Raw genomic sequence first — 18,363 nt, forward strand, 5'->3', positions numbered from 1 at the left:
AACGTGCTATCAGAATTTATAGGATTTTCCTACGTTTCCAAAGTATCCCAGATTTTCTCCTGTACGAGATTTAAGATATTTTATAACTTTTTTCCAATTTTAAAAGTTGTGGTAAAATATATATAACATAAAACTTAACCGTCTTAACCTTTTTCAAGCGTACAGCCCAGTGGTTTTAAATGTAGTCACGATACTGTGTAACCATCACCACCATCCATCTCCATAGTTCATTCCATTTTGTAAAACTGAGACTCTGTACCCATTAAACACCAACCCCCCACCCTCTCCTCCCCCAGCCCTGGCAGCCATTATACTTCCATCTCTATGAACTTGACTACTCCAGGTATCTCACGCACGTGGAATCATACTGTATTTGTCTTTTTGTGATTGGCTTATTTCCTTCAGCATAATGTCCTCAAGGTTCCCCCATGTTGTAGCGTATTATGGAATTCTCTTCCTTTTTAAAACTGGATAATATTCCATTATATGTATAGACCACATTTTGTTTATCCTTTCATCTGTTGATGAACACTTAGGTTGCTTCCAGCTGTTGTGAATAATGCTACTATGAACACGGGTGTATAAATACCTCTTTGAGACCCTGCTTTCAGTTCTTTTGGATATATACCCAGAAGTGGGATTGCTGAGTCATATGGTAATTCTATTTTTAATTTTTTGATGAATTGCCATAATGTTTTCTACAGTGGCTGCACATTCATTCCCACTAACAGTGCATGAGGAGTCCAATTTCTCCACATCTTCATCCACAGTTACTATTTTCTGTTTTGGGTTTTTTGTTTTTTTGATAATAGCCATCCTAATGGATGTGAAGTGGTCTCATTGCAGTTTAGATGTGCATTTCCCTAATGATCAGTGATGCTGAGCAAGTTTTCATATGCTTTTTTGCCATTTGTGTATCTTCTTGGGAGAAATGTCTGTTCAAACCCTTTGCCCATTTTTGAATTGGGTTGTTTGGTTTTTGTTGTTGCATTTTAGTTCTCTATGTATTCTGAATATTAATCTCTCATCAGATACATGATTTGAAAATATTCTCTCCCGTTCTGTGGGTTGCCTTTTTACTTTGTTGATACTGTCTTTTGATGCACACAATGGACTAGAAATATTTACACCTGGAAAAACAGAGTCCAGAGAGGGTGTATGTCTTGTCTAATGTCACACAGTAAATTGTCTGTGTGATGTTGAAACATTGCGGTGGTCAGGGGTCAGACTTCATCTCCCACCTTATCTGATACAATGGCCATAATCCTGTTCCCATTGTACAGACAGGGAGACTGAAAGGGCTGGGTCTTGCCCAAGGTCACACTTGGGTCAGGGGCAGAGCTTGACTTGAAGCAGGGGAAGATGACCCACATATGGGTGTCAGAGTGTCTGGGTCTGAATCCTGGTGCTGCCCTTTGCTGGCTGTGACTTCTGGCAAGTCACCTTTTTGCTTGGAGACTTCACTGTCCCCATCTGTGAAATGGGGCTTCATGGGGGTGTTGTAAGGGTTCCTGGTACCCAGAACAGGACTGATCGTTGCTAACTGGGCCTCAGGAAGCAAACCCTAGCCCACCCTCCCTTTTGGGGGTCAAAAGACACTCAGACTTGGGCTGGGGCATGAAGAATAAACTTTAATCTCTTTTGGGATGGGGGCTCTGGTTAGGCTGCTCTCTGGGTGGAGTCACAGAGCCATGCACACGCACTCGGTACAGGCAGGTGAAGCGTGGGTTCCCCCAGTTGCTTGATATCTTCACCTTGACTGCCCCAAAAGTCCTGGGAGGCTGGTTCTGGAAGAGAGTCATGACATGAGGCAGCTCACGCATCGCCCCCCTCCAGGCCTGTCCAGAGGAGTGTTTGGGAGTCAGGGAGCAGGGAAACCTCTATTTCCTCAGTGGGGGAAACTGAGGCTCAGAGAGGAATGGACTGTCCACACAGCAAGCCGATGCTCAGGGACTGGGATGGAACGGGCTGAGGCCAGAATGACAGACAGACTGTGATTGGGAATGTGTCCCAGGCTTTGGGCTCTGGCACACAGGTGCTCTGGGACTCTGGGGAAACCACTGCCTTCTCTGGGCTGCACTTCCCCCTCTGCAAGATGGGAGGGGTGATACCTGCTTCCCAGAGTTGCCGTGAGCACAACGAGAGACCTTGGGGCTGAGATAGCTTATGCGCACCAGGCACACAGTGATGCCAGCAGCATGGCCCCCTCCCCTTTTCCCCCTTAAGAGGGGATGGAGGCCAGTGAAAAGGGGTCCTTGGCCTGTGAGATCTCACTGGATGGTCTCAACCTCCCAGGAAATTACACCAGGGGGAAGTGAGGCCCAGAGAGGAAGGGCGTGGCCTGAGATCATGCAGAATTTGTAGCTGGGTCAGGATTTGGGCCCATGTCATCCTGATTCCCAAACCCAGATACTCCACTGAGGCTCAGGGCCATTCCATCAGTCCCCCTCTCATCCTGCTTCTGTCCCCAACTCCCTCCTCTCCAGGCCTCAGTTTCCCAGCCTGTGGTTGGACCAGGTGCTGATTATGTGGCCTCCCAGTGTGGAGACAGTGACCCTGGCCTGATGGGCCCCAACTGCTCAACACCTGCTGTCCCTGGGAGGGCCTGTAGTGGAGTAGGGGGTGGGGCTCCTGGGTGGGTCAGGGAAACAGGACAGCCAGGGATGGGGTGGGTCTCTTCAGGGTCTCACTCTCAGCCCTGAGCCTGGGCTCCATCACTCTGAGACTCTTGTTTCCTCATCCATCAAGGGCGTTAGTGACACCTGTGCACCTTCTCAGGCTGCTAGGGGATGAGGTGGGGCCCTCTGGGTAAAGCCCTGCACATAGTAGGTGCTCAACACAGGCAGCTTTCTCACGTACCTGGAGCTGGAACATCTGAATGATGTTTTCTGGCTGAAACTGAAATGCCCCCAGGAACACCTCCTCCCTGGAGGAGACTTCCATGCCCTGGAGAACCAGAACCAAGGAGAAAGTGTCAGGTACAGGCAGGACCTCCAGAGGGTGCCGCCCCTCTCCAGCCGAGGCTTGCACACCTCTCAGGATGGGAAGCTCACTACCTGTTTGGGCACTGTTCCATTGCAGCACAGAGTGAAGGGGAGGGAAGAGCAGCGGACCGGGAGTCAGAAGGTTGAGGGTCCACTTCTAACTCTGCTACTGACTTGTAAGGCTTGATGTTTCCCTGTCCTTTCTCTAGACCTCAGTTTCCTTATCAGTAACATGAGAGCTCAGTGGTCTCTGAAGACTACACAGGTTCTGAAAAGCTTGGGTTGAAACAGAATACTGTCTATCCCGTGTCCTGGAAGGCTGCCATCTACCCCAACCCTGGTCATTTCCAGCCTTAATCTCCAGAACCTCTAGGCTACGTGCGTTGTGTGACAGTTTATCACAGCGCCTGGCATACGCCATCTGAGCTGTCCCCTCCGTGAAGCACCCTTCCCTGCCGGAGCATGCTCACATAGATGACAAAGTCCTTGGGGGCGGTGTCCAGGCTGCCCGACAGCGAGATGGTCTTGGGGATGTGCTGCAGGGTCAGGTTGGACAGGTAGACCTTCTGGGCCAGTCGGATGGTCACCTGGCCGCGGTCACCCGAGAAGGCCCAGCAGTTGCCAGGTGTCACGTTGGGCTGGAAGGGGCAGATGCAGTGAGGGCTAGGCTGGGTGGGTAGGTGAGAACGGATTCCTCATCCCACCTTGGCTCCCTGGACCATCTCGGTCCTTCTGGATGAGCCAGATCCTTTCTGTCTATGAAGTTTGGCTTGAGTACAACCAACTCCAGGAAGCTTCCCTGACTGGAGGCAGCAAGGATGAGCCTTCCCCTTAGCGCAGCACGGCAAGGGCAGGGGCCTTCTTGGGGCCTGAGGGTTCCCTGACCCTCAAGACTTGAGGGCTAGGTGAGGGGCCCTTTCCAGCACTGAAGCAGGTGGGCCCTTCCTGCTCCCGTCCCCTACACCTGCCCAGCCCCCAGTGGTCCCTGCTGTCTGTTCTCGCCTCTTGCCCTTGTCCCCGACTTCTCCCCAGCCACCCCACCCCCATCAACTGCCCCCTTTCTCTGTCTCTGCCCCAGGCCCCCACCCCCTTCACTCTCACCCCAGGCGCTGCTTTCAGCTCCTGCCCCCAGATCCCTGGCCACGCCCCTGCCACTCTCCCCTTGCCCCCGCCACTCCTCCTGCCTCGAGGATCACGTCCGGGGGCTGGGCATAGTTCCACAGCCGGATCCAGTTCCAGTAGGAGCGAGCCTTGTCGTGGTTGTATGTGGCGGACGTTTGCTCAAAGTCGATGGAGGCCCCTGTATGGGAGGTGGTGGGCGGCGGGTCTCAGCTGAGCAGCCCTGGCTTCTGCCTGGTGGAGGGGAGTCTCCCTATGTGCCAGGGGAGGACTTTGGAAGAGTCACTGGTCCTCTCTGGACCTCGGTGTTCTCCTCTGGGAAATGGGAGTACTAATAGTAACGATAGTAGCAGTAAGATAGCCTCCACTTCACAGGGTGGTTGCGAGGCTGAAATGAGTTACTACACCAAACTTTGTCTGGCCTTGCCTGGTGCAAAGTAGTCACTTATGTCAACCTAGTTATTATAACCTAGTTATTATTACTATGGCCACTAGTATACCCATTTCACAGAGGAAGAAACTCGGCCCCGAGAGATTAGACTGATGCCCTGTTTCTCTGCCTCTGACCCTGGTTCTTCTGCTCCGGGCCTCCCCTCCCACCTCAGCTGCCCTGAGAGAAAATAGGCAACTATGGCGAGAAAACCAGCCGGGTGGCAGAGGTTGGCCCTGAGGACCAACTTCCCAGCAGCAGAGTGTGCGCTGGACCAGGACTGAAATCCACCCTCTGAAGTGTTTCTGGGGACACTGGAGGTGGCCGACCAGTGGGGGAGGGGGGAAATCACTTACCTATCGACTTCAGGGCGAAGTCCGGCTTTTCGATGTAATCCCCTTGTATCATCTTCATGATTTTCTGGGCCATTTTTTGCTGTGAAGGCAGAAGACACAAGCTGTGCACTAGTCCACACGTGTGTTCATGCCAGGTGACATGGCTGCAGGACCCCACTTGTCTTTACCTGCTTCCCCTGCCAATGGAGGCCAAGGCTGGTCCACACACAGGGCTGCCCCCACCCCACCTACTGGGTTTTCTCAATGCCTTCACACCTGCTGCGATGGGTGTCACACATGAGACAGGAGTCTCAGTGAAGTTAAGGGCAGGGGGCCTGGAGTCAGACAGACCTTTTCTGCTGTGCACCCTTGGTCTAGTTACTGCCCCCTGCCCCCTGATTCTCTATTTTCTTTCTTTAATTTTAATTTTTCTTTTCTTTCTTTGAACAATTTTTTGTGGGGGGAGGTAATTAGGTTTATTTATTTATTTTTATTATTTTTTCTTTAATGGAGGTACAGGGGATCAAACCCATGACCTCATGCATGCTAAGCATGTGCTCTACCACTGAGCTCTACCCTCCCTGCTTTGATTTTCTTGTCTGTAAGATGGGATTATACCCAGGTCCAACTCCCACTTTTGTGAGGGTGAGAGCTGAGACTTACAAAGCCACTACTAGAGCCCAGGGCTTCACATATGTTCACACTTACCCCCTCCCAGCAGCCCTGGGAGGTTACACTACCATCATCCCCATTTTAATAAGGAGAAACTGAGGCACAGGAGGGTAACTCATATGCAGTCACACTGGTAAGAGGCAGCCCCAAGGACTTTCTTCTTGGGTAATGCTGACACTGCTGGAATGGGGGCCACACTTTGAGAACTGCTGCCCTAAAAGAAGTGAGTCAGAGGGGAGGGTATAGCTCAAGTGGTAGAGCACATGCTTAGCATGAATGAGGTACAATTAGAGGCTGAGAATCCAAGCTTTCCCCTGGAAGAAAAGGCTGCCAATGGGGTCAGCAATCCCCCAAGCAGGTTAAGTACAGAACACCAGGGACAAAAAAACATCCTACAAATTCCAAGGGATAAAAACAGACCACACTCAAAGGACCGATAATGAGTGCCATTAGACTTCTCTATAGCAACAGTATAAAATAGAACACAACAGTGGACCTTTTTCAAAATTCTCAGAGGAAACTACTTCCTATCTGGAATTCTATACCCAGCCAAACTATCAATCAAGTGCAACAGTAGAATAAAGACATTTTCAAACATGCAAGTTAAAAAAATTAATATACCTCCTATTTGACTCTTTCCCAGGAAATTACTGGGGGATGTGTGCCACCAAAACTTGGGAAATGAGGATCAGAGCATCAAACAAAGAGAGAAGATAGGTGTTTGAGGGCAGAATGGCCAGCATCTCACCTCATCTGACATGGCTTCCATCTCCTGGAGCTTGGCAATGAGCTGATTCACGTCACCTCGGAGGTCCTGGATTTCCCCAGTGTGATGTCGTACCTTCTCTTGGTACATCCTTGCAAACAAGGAGTGAGAACATAGACTGATTTGTGATGCTGCTACTATCAACCTCAGCTTCTACCTTTGCCAGTCAGCCCACAAAGAACTAGCTTCACATTTTCCCACTCTTCTGGACCTACCCAGAAGGTACTTATCTTCAAAACATTACATATGCTTGGAATATCCTTAAACCCAGCTCATTCCTTCCAAATATTCAAATATTTTATATGCAGTTAAGGATGCTACCATCAGGTAGTGTCTTGTTGGTTAAAATTTCTTTTCAGGTACCATTGGCTGAGCACTCACTATGGTCCAGAACTATTTAAGAGAGTTTACATCTTCTGTAATACCCATAATTACCTAGAACAAAGTGGGTGGTATGTTTCATCTCCTAACAGAGGGGTCAAAGCCCCAGAGAGGTGAACTGACTTGCTTAAGTTCAGTCAGGAAGGAATATGGGAGCTGGTATTTAAACCCAGTTTGGTCTGACTGCAGAGTCCACATTCTTAGCCAGTACATCCCCAGTCCTTGTTATAGCTCTGGTTTTTAGGTGATAATAGGACTACTGAGCAGATTCTTCTTACCTCAAGCTTTGCAGTGGACTCCTTATGCTGTCATCCTGGTAGGGTGTTGAGGAAAGCAAGGATTCTCCTTCAGACGGCCAAATCTGGGCCCAATAGATCTTCTTCCATCCATCCTCCCACAACTATAAATCCATCCTTTCATCCACTTTCCTATGTATTCTTCCATCCACCCACCCACCCACCTACCATCCATTCAAAATCCAATTTATTCTCCTTTTTATTCATCCATTCTCATCCACATTCACAGACCCTCCCACCCATCTACCATCCCATCCATCCACCCTTTCCCATCCATCTGCTCCTCCATTTATCCAATCTTCCTCATCCATCTCCCCTCCTATCCATCTACCTTATCTTCTCCTCTGACCCTCTCATCAATCTATGCGTGCATGCATCCAGCTACCCTCCCATCTATCCACCATTCTATTCAACTATCCGTTCATCCATCCATCCATCCATCCATCCACCCATCCATTTACTTAGGTATATCCCCTTCGACTTCCCATCTTCACTCGTATCCATAGGCTCTTTCATTCATCGATCCATCTATCTCCCATCCATTTCCCCCCATCCCTACATCTACTCCCTCCATTCACACTCTCATCTGGACATCTAGATGACCAATATTGATCATGGCAACCTTGTGCTTGGCCTTGAAGTGGACATTACTGGAATGAATCAGATCTGGCTCTGCCTTTAAGGACTTCCAATACAGTTGGGGAAATAAGTTATGATTATAAAAAATTGCATTAATAATTACAGAAAATTGTGGGAAGAGAGAGGGAGGTTTGGATACCTCTGCTTGGGTGTTTCTGGAGGAGGTGATATTTTAGCTGGATCTTGAAGCATATAGTAGAGTTCATAAGAGGAGAGGGAGGGACAGGCACATCAGATCCTTTCTCTCTAGGCCTTTTGAGACTCTTTGCTGTCCTCAGACAGAGAGCTCTGGCTGCTGATTTCCTCCTCCTTCCTCCCCAGGAACACAAAGAAAATGGTCTCATCTCATTTGAGCAGAAGAATAAACTGCCTTGAGTAGAAAGAGGAATGTCTTCTCTGGCCTCACTATCCCACTTTAGGTGGGGCCTTGATAAGGGAGAGATGGGTCACCTCTGGGATTGAGTGGCAGGAGAGGCATACTAGAGGAGGGACTATGCATCTGGTCCTTGAAAGTCACATTTTGGCGGGAGAGATGGGTTCGAGGTGGGTGGCATGGCAAAGGCAGAGATTTGGAGCTGAAATGAGTCAGAAACTGAGTAGGGTTCAGATGCGGTAAGAGTGAAAGGAGCTTATGAAGTTGACATTGACTGGTTGGGGTGAGGCCAGTCAGTGGTAGGGCCTGAAAAGAGCATATACTCACCTGCCAGACTTCCATTTTGGACGGTAAGTGCATAGAGCATATCCAGAACCCTGTGGGGCCAGGGGAATGAGAATGAGCCATTTCAGTGAAAAGTTGAGCTTAGGCTCTGGAGTTAAGGCACCTGGATTCAAATCCCAGCCTTGCCATATACTAGTATTGTGCAGCATTGGGAGAATTTACTTAATCTCTCTATACCTCAGTTTCCTTCTCTGCAAAATGGAAATAATGCTAATATCCACTTCATGATTGAATGACATCATATATGCAAAGTGTCTCATGTAAATCAAATAATCCACGTTTCCTCTTCCTTCCTTGTCTCAGTCCTGCTGGGGATAACTGATGAAAAGAAAAAAGGGCGTGGTCTCTCCTGCATTTTATGATCTCCATGCTGCCTGAAACCCCATCATTCAAGCCATTATGAAAAGCCTTTAAACCCTATTTGTTGTTCATGATAAAACACTCAACAAACCAGGAACAGAATGAAACTTCCTCAATCTGATAAAGGCCATTTATGAAAAACCCACAGCTAACGTCATACTTAACGGTGAAAGGTTGGATGCATTCTCCCTAAGACCAGGAACAAGACCAGGATGTCTGCTCTTGCCATCTCTATTTAACAGTATTCTGGAGATTCAAACCAGGTCAATTAATCAAGAAAAAGAAATAAAAGGCAAATGACCTGATCTTGCCTATGGAAATTCTAAAGTATCCAACACTGGGTGTCTTGCCCCGTGTCAGAAGTAATCGATGAGTTCAGCAAGGTTGTAGGATACAAGGTCAGTACACAAAAATCAACTGTGCAGTTGACCTCTGACAACAAGGGTTTGAACTGTGGGAGTCCACTTACCTGCACTTGTATTTTTTTCAATAAATATACAGTCTGCCCTCCATATTGAGGTGTTTCACATCCACAGAGTCAATCAACTGTTGATCAAAATTTCCATCCGCGGTTGGTGGAATCCGTGCATGCAAAACCTGCAGGTAAGGCAGGCTGACTCTATCCATTGTACTGTGTGATTTAATATAAGAGACTTGAGTATCTCCAGATTTTGGTACATACAGGGGCTTCTGGAACCAATTCCCCTGCGGATATTGAGGGATGACTGTATTTCTAAACACTAGCAGTGAACTATCTGAAAATGAAATTAAGAAAACAATTCCATTTATAATAGCATCTCAAAGAATGAAATATTTAGGAGTAAATTTAACAAAAGAAGCATAAAACTTGCATTCTGAGAACTATAAAACCTCATTAAAAGAAATGAAAGAAGATGTAGAGATATCAATCAATCATGGAAAGACAGCCCAATGTTCATGGATTGGAAGACTTAATATTCTTAAGGTGACACTACTCCCCAAATTCATCTATGGTCAATGCAATCCCTATGGCCTTTTTTGCAGAAATGGGAAAGCTGATCCTAAAGTTCATATGGAGACGTAAGGAATCCATAACAGCCAAAACAATCTTAAAAAGAACAAATTTGGAGGACTCACACTTATACAGTTCAAAACTTACTATAAAGCTTTAGCACTCAATCCAGGGTAGGATTAGCAAACAGACATACAGATCAACGGAACAGAACTGAGAATTAATCCAGACATGAACCCTCATATTTATGGTCAATTGATTTTCAATAAGGGTGCCAGACAATTCAGTGGGGGAAAGAACGCTCTTCTCAATAAATGGTGCTGGAGCAACTGTATATCTACATTCAAAAGAATAAGGTTGGACACTTACCTCCCACCATATACAAAAATTAACTGAAAAATGGACTATGTATCTAAATGTAAGGGCTAAAACTATAAAAATTTTAAGAGAAAACACAGGAGTAAACCCTCATGGCTTTGGGTTAGGCAATGACACCAAGAGCACAAAAGAAAACATAGATAGCTTGGACTTAGTTAAAATTTTAAAATTTTGTGCTGCAAAGGACAAGAAAGACAACCCACAAAATAAGAGATAATATTTGCAAATCATATATCTGATAAGGGACTTGTATCCAGACTGTATTAGGAGCCCTAATAACTCATTAACAACAACACAAAAAACCCAATATAAAATATAAAAATGGGCAAAGATCTGAATAGACCTTTCTCCAAAAAAGATACGCCAGTGACCAATAAGCACAGGAAAAGATGCTTAACATCATTAGGGAAATGAAATAAAAACCACAGTGAGATACCGCTGCACACCCCCTAGGCTGGCTAAAATAAGAGGCAGACATTAACAGTGGGAACCCTCACCCATTGCTGGTGGGAACGTAAAATGGTTCAGCCCTTGGTAACAAGGTTTGGCAATTCCTCAGATGGTTGAACACAGAGTTACCACATGACCCTGCAATTCTACACCAAGGTGTATATCCGAGAGAATTGAAAACGTGTGTCCGTGCGAAAATTTTATAGGAATGTTCATAGCAGCATTATTGATAACAGCCAGGAAGCAGGAACAATCCAGATATCTACTGACTGATGGACGGATAAACAAAATGTAGCACATCTGTACAATGGATTTTTCAGCTATAAAAAGGAATGAAATTGTTATACTTACAACAGCATGGATGAGCTTTGAAAACATTATGATAAATGAAAGAAGCCACAGGGACAACATATTATATGATTCTATTAATATGAAATGTCCAGAATAGGCAAATCTATAGAGCCAGAAAATAGATTAGTGGTTGCCTATGTCTGGGGGAATGGGGCCTGGGGAATGACTGCTTCCCCAGGGACTGGGGAGTTTATTTTGGGGCCGTGAAAATACTGGAATGTGATCGTGGTGATGGATGCACTACTTTGTGAATATACGAAAACCCACTGAATTACACACCTTAAAATTGTGCTTCATAGTATGTGAATTACATCTCAATAAAGCTGTTATTTTAAAAAATCTTATTTGTTAGGTTATGTTACCCAGGAATTTCTAATTTCCTAGGAAAGATCCCCCTACGCCCTGCCCTACACACACCCTGATCTACTCGAGCCGAGGGAGGAGATTGCCTTGTTGGAGAAAGCAAAGCTGTGACATGGGAGGTGGTGGTGGCAGCTGGAAGGAAGCCACAGAAACCCAGAGAGAGGCGGAATGTAATGATTGGCGTAACATGGTTTGGAGAGAGCTTTACCATTTTCAAAGTTTTTCTTAGCTTTCAAAAATTTTTCTTGGACATCTTTTTGTTTAGTCCTCACAGCAACACTTATTAGAAGACAGTAGGGACACTGAGGACGTTGATAGACACTGAAGGACACTGACGAGGACACTGAGGCTCACAGAGGGGCAGCGTCTCACACAGTGTCACATAGTCAGTGCCAGAGCCTTCACTCTGCCCTCCCCATGATGGGCAAGAGCCCAGGGAGACCCCCCCAGCCTGGGGCAGGGCCCTGGACACGCACCAAAAGCACAGAGGATCAGAACGCCTGTCTTCTCCATGAGCTTCTGGAAGAGCAGCTTGCATCTGGAAAATAGAGACGCCGTGGTCAGGGTGAGGCAGGGCTTTGCACAGGCTGGTGAGTCTCAGCCTGGCCTTTCCTTGCCCCTTTCCCACTCTGGGGGGTAGGTCCCAATCTGGGCAGTGATGCTGTCTCCAAGATGCTGGCCGTGTTCAGTGGCTCCACAGCATCTCAGAGGAAAGAAAGCTCTTTCTCCAGTATTTGGAGCCATCAGAGATCCACTCATACCCACGTCCTTCTCAGTCCCTCTCTCCATCTATGTACTTACTGGTTGTCCCCTCTCTTCTCTCCTGGTTAATGCATCCATCAGGGTTCAGTTCAAATGTCCCCTCTGCCTCCAACCTCCAGAGCCAACACTCCCAGGTGGGCACTGTTTTTGGTGTCTGCCTTTGCTATCTGACGGGGAGCTCAGGTATGGTGGAGGCCAAGGCTGGGCCCAGGGTAGACGTTAAGGAAATGTTTAGAAAGTAAAGGAAAGAACTGCAGACGCATTTTCACGTGGAAGAATTGGGAAAGGAAGGAACGGGGCAGGCATTCCCGGCAGGAAGAACAGCGTGTGCAAAGGCACGGAGGTGGGAATAGAAATAGTGGGTCCATGGAGTGTGGACCCTTTGCTGGCCCAAAGGGTCCACAGCAGAAAGTGGGATAAGGGGAGTTTGGAAAGGAAGGGTGGGGCAATATTTCAGAGGGCCACAGGCTGAGGTGCTGGGGTGACAGGGAGCCACAGTGGGTTCTAGGGTGAGGGGATTTGATAAAAGCCTGGTTTGGGATAGCTTATATGTTTTGGTGATCAAGGGGAGGTCCCGATTAGTGATGGGGCTGCCATGGTCACCAGCTGCACGGTCCCAGTCCCCATAACCCTCCCCTCCCCTGCCCCTGCTCACCTGCACGTGCCAAACAGAACCTGGTGGGCCTGAGTCCTCAGGAAGCAGGCCAGGCAGGTGATCCAGGCTGTGGAGGAGACAGCAGGGAGGAGCTGCAACCTCCTTCTTATCCTACAGCAGCTCACAGGGGGTGAGACCCTGTTGCTGGGAGACCCTCTCAATTTGCTGATTGAGCCCAGGACAGTCCCTGGCTCTGCTTCTGGGTAAGTACCAGCTTGGAGTGAGTAATGGACCGATAGTAAGCACTGCTTGCAACTGGCAGTCAATAAATACATAAAAGTGACTTGGGAGCATGTACTGAGAGCATCTCGTGGAAGAATCCTTGTCCAGGACATCCCTGGCTCCCCAACATTGCCCAGTGTGGAGCTAGGCAAACAGAAAGGGTACAGGATGGAGAGTAGGTGGAAGGACATGTGGGTGGATGGAAGAATGGGTGAGAGAATGGCTTGGAAGATGCATGAACTGGAAGATGGATGACAGGAAGGGAGAGTGAGAGGAGGGACAGAAGGCTGGATGGGTGGATGACCGGGCGGGTGTGAGTATTAACAAAGGTATGTATGAACTGACTTAGTGAATGGATGGGTGGATGAACAAATGGGATGCATGGATATTACAACAGATGGCTATGTGGACAGATGGTTGGATAGATGACTGAATGGATAAATAAGTGGAGGGTGGGTGGATGGACATGGAAGTAGAAGACCAGTCTTTAGGGTGTGGTCAGAACCGTGTCCTTGAAGTGAGGGTGAGTTGCCTCAAATCATTGCCATGATTTCCCCAGTGGCCTCCTGGCCCAGTGACCAGGCTGCCGGCAGAGCAGGGGGTGCTGGCAGTTAGCTCCTCCTCTAAACAGCAAGTCGCCCTACCACTCCCTCTCTCCAACCACCAAAGAGATCCTCGCTGGAATGACATCACTGGCACCTCTGATGAGAAGCCCTCCAGAGCGCCACCTGCAGCTCTCTCCCGCCCCTGCAGCCCAGCACTGGCCTTCGCCCCGCCTCCAGGTCAGCCTGGCCTGAGGCTGGGCCCTCTTCCCAGGCCCACACTGCTGGGAAGCCAGCTCTTCAGTGTATACGTACACATGCATCCCAGCACGCACTGCATCAGGCCTGGAGCCGGGACATTGATGCGGATAGGCAGCAGGAAGGCGTCACCTGCAGAGAGCACAGGGCTGTCACGTTGCTGCCAGCTTCTGGGACATGGTGCCTGCAGACACTGGGGGAGCACCCAGGACTTGGTGCCAGCATCCTTGCCCCCTGCCCTGCCCCTTGCTGGGTGGATTGGGCCCTGGATTGGCCGCTTGATGTCTCTGAGCCTCAGCCCCTCACTGCCCACAAAGACCCCAGTGCTCCCCTCTCCTCTCCCGTCTCACTTGTGTTTGGCAAGGGCTCCTCTGCCATCCTGCAGATGTTCCGGCCTCGCTGGATGATCCTGCCAATGACAAGATCCACAATTGCATTGTACAGTTTACAAGGAGCACGGTGTCCCCATGTTCCAGATGGAGAAAGTGAATTGCAGAGAAGTTTGCTCAAGACCACAGGTCTGTGGATCAGGGATGGACCAGGTCTGGCTGACCCCCTAGTCCAGGTCTTTTTAGAGGGAAAAAAACTCAGTTTGCCGTGGAAGTCACAGGCAGTTGTCCTTTCAAGAACCACTCCTTTCTCTTGTTGGAAGAAGGCTGATTTCGGTCCCTGGTCCCCTTCTCTCTCGTGTGATTTAGACGGTCTTGGTTGGTCTCAGGCTGTTGCAATACTCTCAGTCCCCTTGCTGTGGGCTCAAGGCGGGGGAAGTCTGCAGGGGGCCTGTAGGCTGGGTGTGGGGGTCTGGGACTTGGGGGAAAGGTTTCCTCATTGCTAAACTGAGACCCGCAGGATACAATGCCCATTCTCCTTCCTCCCTACACAACCAGGCTTCTGCGTGACCCCTGGATTGGTGACAGCCATTGGTGACTATGAGAGGAGGTCAAAAGAGAGAGCAAAAAGGTGGCAGGAACCTGGGTCTTGGGTGGCATTGCAGATCTGCGGAATTAATGTTCTCTGGAGCCACCCACATCTTGGTATCTTTTTGGTATGTGAGATAAATTTTCTTCATTTCTTTAAAAAATTTAAAAAACTGAAGTATAGTTGACGCACACTATTTTCTAAGTTACAGATATATAATATAGTGAGTCACAATTTTTAAAGGTTATACTTCATTTATAGTTATTATAAAATGTTTTCTATATTCCCTATGTTGTACATTTTTTCTTTATTTCTTCAGGTAATGATCTCCAAACCTCATTTTTGATTATACCCCCAATGTATGTTATATATGTATATATCTCTCCAAGTGTGCTAACATAGTTTACCCTTTCAAACGTACAAACTTTATATATTCCTGAGAAATATAAATTAAAAGAGGATGAGCTAAAAAAATACACACTGAAGTTCAAATAATTTCCCCCTCACCCCAGTGGCTTGCTTTGTACACCCTCTTGGGATGTACACCTGTCTAGGGGGCCCAGAGGTAGGCACCATTTTGAGTGGGAATTTCCATCACCTGCAACCGGAGGCCTCCTACTGATACAGACAGCAGAGATGCGTGTTTCCTGGTTTACTATCTGTCTCCTTCACGTGAGCTCTGGCGGGGCAGGGAGCACGTCCGGCTGGTGCAAAGCCGTCCCCCCAGCACTCTGCCCAGCGCCTGGCACACAGCAGGTGCTCAAAGAGCACGTGCTGAAAGGATGACTGCTCCACCACTTCCTGGCTGGGAGACTTTAGGAAAGCCACTCCCAAAGTTCTCTGACCTCAGGTGCTGCATCTGGGAGTGTAGCTGCTAATGCCTGCTCACTTCCAAGAAAGGCAGAGGGGCAGAGTTTTGTAAACTGTAAAGGGCTGGGCAGAGGGAGGGGCTGCTGTCCTCACCTCCTGGGCCTGGCATCCCTGAGGACGTGGGCCACATCTTGGGGTGGGTCACACGAGTCCCCAGGGCTTCTTGAGGACCGTGGCATTGCTTCCTTCTCTAGGACGGGGAGTTAGTGGTGGGGCTCTCTGGGAGCTGGCGAGGAGGAAGTAGCTGCCGCTGCCGCTGCCGCCTCCCCCTAGAGTTCCCTGGAAGGTGCTGTGTGGAATCTGCCTGGGTCAAGTGCTGCCGTTGGCACTGTGACCTCACAGAGCAGGTGGGGGTGGTCTGCCCAGTCTCCAGCTTGGCCTGGAACTTCCCCTCAGAGGAGTCCATTCTGACCAACTTTCCACCTTTAAGATGGGGAAATTGAGGCCTCAAGAAAGGGATGGCCATGCCAGGGTCCCAGGGGCTGGGCAGGGGCAAGACCCAGGGCTCCAATATCCAGGTCACACTTTTTCTTGCTTCCAGACCCTTGCTTTCTTGCTCTGAGCTTCCAGACTTGCCACCTTCTTAGGCTGTACACGAATGCACTCTAATGCTGAGCTTCTCACCGGCAGACGTTTTACATAACATAAAACAATGTGTGCATGTTGTTGTCTTCATAAAGTTCTACTTTTTACTGGTGAAAAGTAAAAGTATACAGAATGCGAATGTCTGGCTATGGTTTTTCCATCAGCCCTGCCTGTGGAGAGCCTATTTGGATCATGAGGCTAAAATGAATTCACTTTTGCCCCCTGGTGGCAGTTGCTCAAATTGCAGGCTAAGTACCAGCAGTAAACAGAACTGTTTCCCAAAGAGGTACCAAAACCTGAACGTGTAAATATGTTACGTTACATAGGAAAGGGGAACTAAAGCTTGCAGGTGAGATCAAAGTTTCTCATCAGCTAACCTTGAAATGGGAGAATATCCTCGATTATCCGGGGGGGTCCCGTGTAATGACAGCAGTCCTTATAAGTGGAAGAGGGCAGCAGAAGAGGAGAGCGGCAGTAGCATAAAGAGAACTCAGCCTCACTTGCTGGTTTTGAAGGTGGAGGAAGGGGCCACGAGCCAAGGAATGAAGGCCAGGAAGTGGATTTTCTTCTAGAGCCTCTAGAAAGAAATAAAGCCCTGCCAATACCTTGATTTTAGCCCAGGGAAACTCATTTTGGACTTTAGACATCCCAAACCGTAACATAATAAATTTGTGTTTTAAGTACCTCAGTTTGTGGTAGTTGGTTATGGCAGTGATAGGAAACTAATACAGTGCTCTGAGGAAAACTTGGTGAAGGGGAAGCTCTGGAATGTGGCCACTGTCATTGTTACAAGGGTCTTTCAATGGTTCATTCATTCATTTATTCATTCAACAAGTGTTTAATAAGCACTGCTATTTATTAATCACAGGGGGGAGCAGAACCAGCTCCCATCCCTGGGGAAGAGGGTAAAGTGACCGAAGAACAGCCTGCTCGTAGCAGGTGCTACTAACGGCGCTTACCATCACCGCAGGGAGGAGGGGCTGGTGAGAATCTCCCTCCTTTGTGTCTACTGGCTGTTGCCCAATGTCCCCTGGTGCTTGAAATGTCGAGAAAGAGGAAGTGTTCATGTCGAGAGCAAACACTGAGAGTGGCTTTGGTCAATATTTGTACCATTCTATGCTGAGTCTGCTGTTTGCCTCGGCTACAGTGAGGACCAGGAGGGCTGGTCTTGTGCATCAGTGGCTAAACTGAGGCCAGGTATAGGGTGTTAGGAGCGTGCAGCTCACTCTGCTCATTCCTTTTTGTCTATAGAATGGGGCAGGGGAGCACTGGCTGGGAGGCAGGGCTGGTCCAGGTGAGCTCTGGCTTCTGGGGGAGGGCCCAGTGGGGTCTGCAGTTCCTGTCAGCACTAGTGGGGACCCAGCACAGGTGGGCCTGGCCTCTGAACCTGAGGTTTGGGCCGGAATGGAATCAGTGGGAGCCATAGAAGGCTCTGGAGTGAGAGGAGGCCCCAAGGCTCCTTGTGCTTGTGTCCCAGGTGAGCCATGCAGAGGAATGGGGGGGGGCCTACCTGTGGTTCTGCCATCATCTCCGGGGCACACGTGTATGTACGCACACAAACACATTTGCACACCCCTAATGTCAGGAAACAGTCCATGATACACACACACATTCACACACAGACCCACAGACACACTCAGTATACCAAGCCTACTTTTACATATTGTCCACCAAACTCCCCACACCTGCACTCATGTAAGTTTGTGTAAACAGGCCTGTAACACCATCAACTAAGAGGGCAACATGCCCATTTCATGTACACACACACACACACTCTTTCCTCTGATGCCAGTAATTATGACCTAGTGCACATGTGGACGCATGACTGTGCACACACCACACACACACATAAACAACATACAACCCTCAGACACACACGCATATACACACCCCTTCAGGGGCACGCACAGTTCCCTGGGCCCCCACTAGCCAGGGTGGGAAGAGATGCTGGGCTCAGTCCTTTGTGAGTGGGATGTGCGTTGGGAGAGAGACTGAGGGTTAAGTAGAGGGACTGGGTCCTCCACACCCTCTCATCTGTCACCCTTTGGGTTAGGTCTCCATGTCTGCTGCAGGCTCAGTATGTGACAAGGGTCAGGGCTCAGTGTGCGACCCAGAACAGGGCTCAGTCAATGACTGGGGATGGGGCTCAGGTGGCTTCCTGCTCCTCCTAAAAGGCTGATGCTTCTCCGTGGAGGCCCCGGGGAGAAGGGATAACTGCACTTCGGGCATCCCCTTCCTCCTGGGCCTGGCCAGGCCTGGCTGGGGTGATGAGGGGACCCTCCTGTGACCAATCTTCCATCTAGAGATCTCCTGGTCGT

At 48.8% G+C, this 18,363-nt stretch overlaps 1 protein-coding gene across 1 annotated transcript; it reads right to left on the reverse strand.

Moving 5' to 3' along the window:
* Positions 1–1,631: 1,631 nt before the first annotated feature.
* SUN5 (Sad1 and UNC84 domain containing 5) lies at positions 1,632–15,639 on the reverse strand. The gene is made up of 13 exons (XM_010960863.2): positions 15,554–15,639; positions 14,023–14,081; positions 13,730–13,804; positions 12,651–12,717; positions 11,710–11,771; positions 8,323–8,372; positions 6,966–7,000; positions 6,289–6,397; positions 4,890–4,968; positions 4,169–4,284; positions 3,455–3,622; positions 2,860–2,946; positions 1,632–1,787 (listed from the first exon to the last, which is right to left on the reverse strand). The coding sequence occupies exons 1-13, from the start codon at positions 15,637–15,639 to the stop codon at positions 1,632–1,634; spliced, it is 1,149 nt and encodes a 382-aa protein (XP_010959165.1).
* Between the last annotated feature and the right edge of the window lie 2,724 nt (positions 15,640–18,363).

This window comes from Camelus bactrianus, chromosome 19 (assembly GCF_048773025.1).
Source record: "Camelus bactrianus isolate YW-2024 breed Bactrian camel chromosome 19, ASM4877302v1, whole genome shotgun sequence".
Taxonomy (NCBI): Eukaryota; Metazoa; Chordata; class Mammalia; order Artiodactyla; family Camelidae; genus Camelus; species Camelus bactrianus.

Bases quoted from the DNA above. Each gene is read 5' to 3' on its own strand.
- SUN5 (XM_010960863.2), bottom strand. From the start codon at position 15,639: ATGCCACGGTCCTCAAGAAGCCCTGGGGACTCGTGTGACCCACCCCAA. The intron at 3,623-4,168 runs GCAGGAGGAGTG...TGCCCCTTCCAG, and splicing joins CCCCGGACGTGATCCTCGAG to CCCAACGTGACACCTGGCAA. The intron at 2,947-3,454 runs GTGAGCATGCTC...CTGGTTCTCCAG, and splicing joins CCAAGGACTTTGTCATCTAT to GGCATGGAAGTCTCCTCCAG.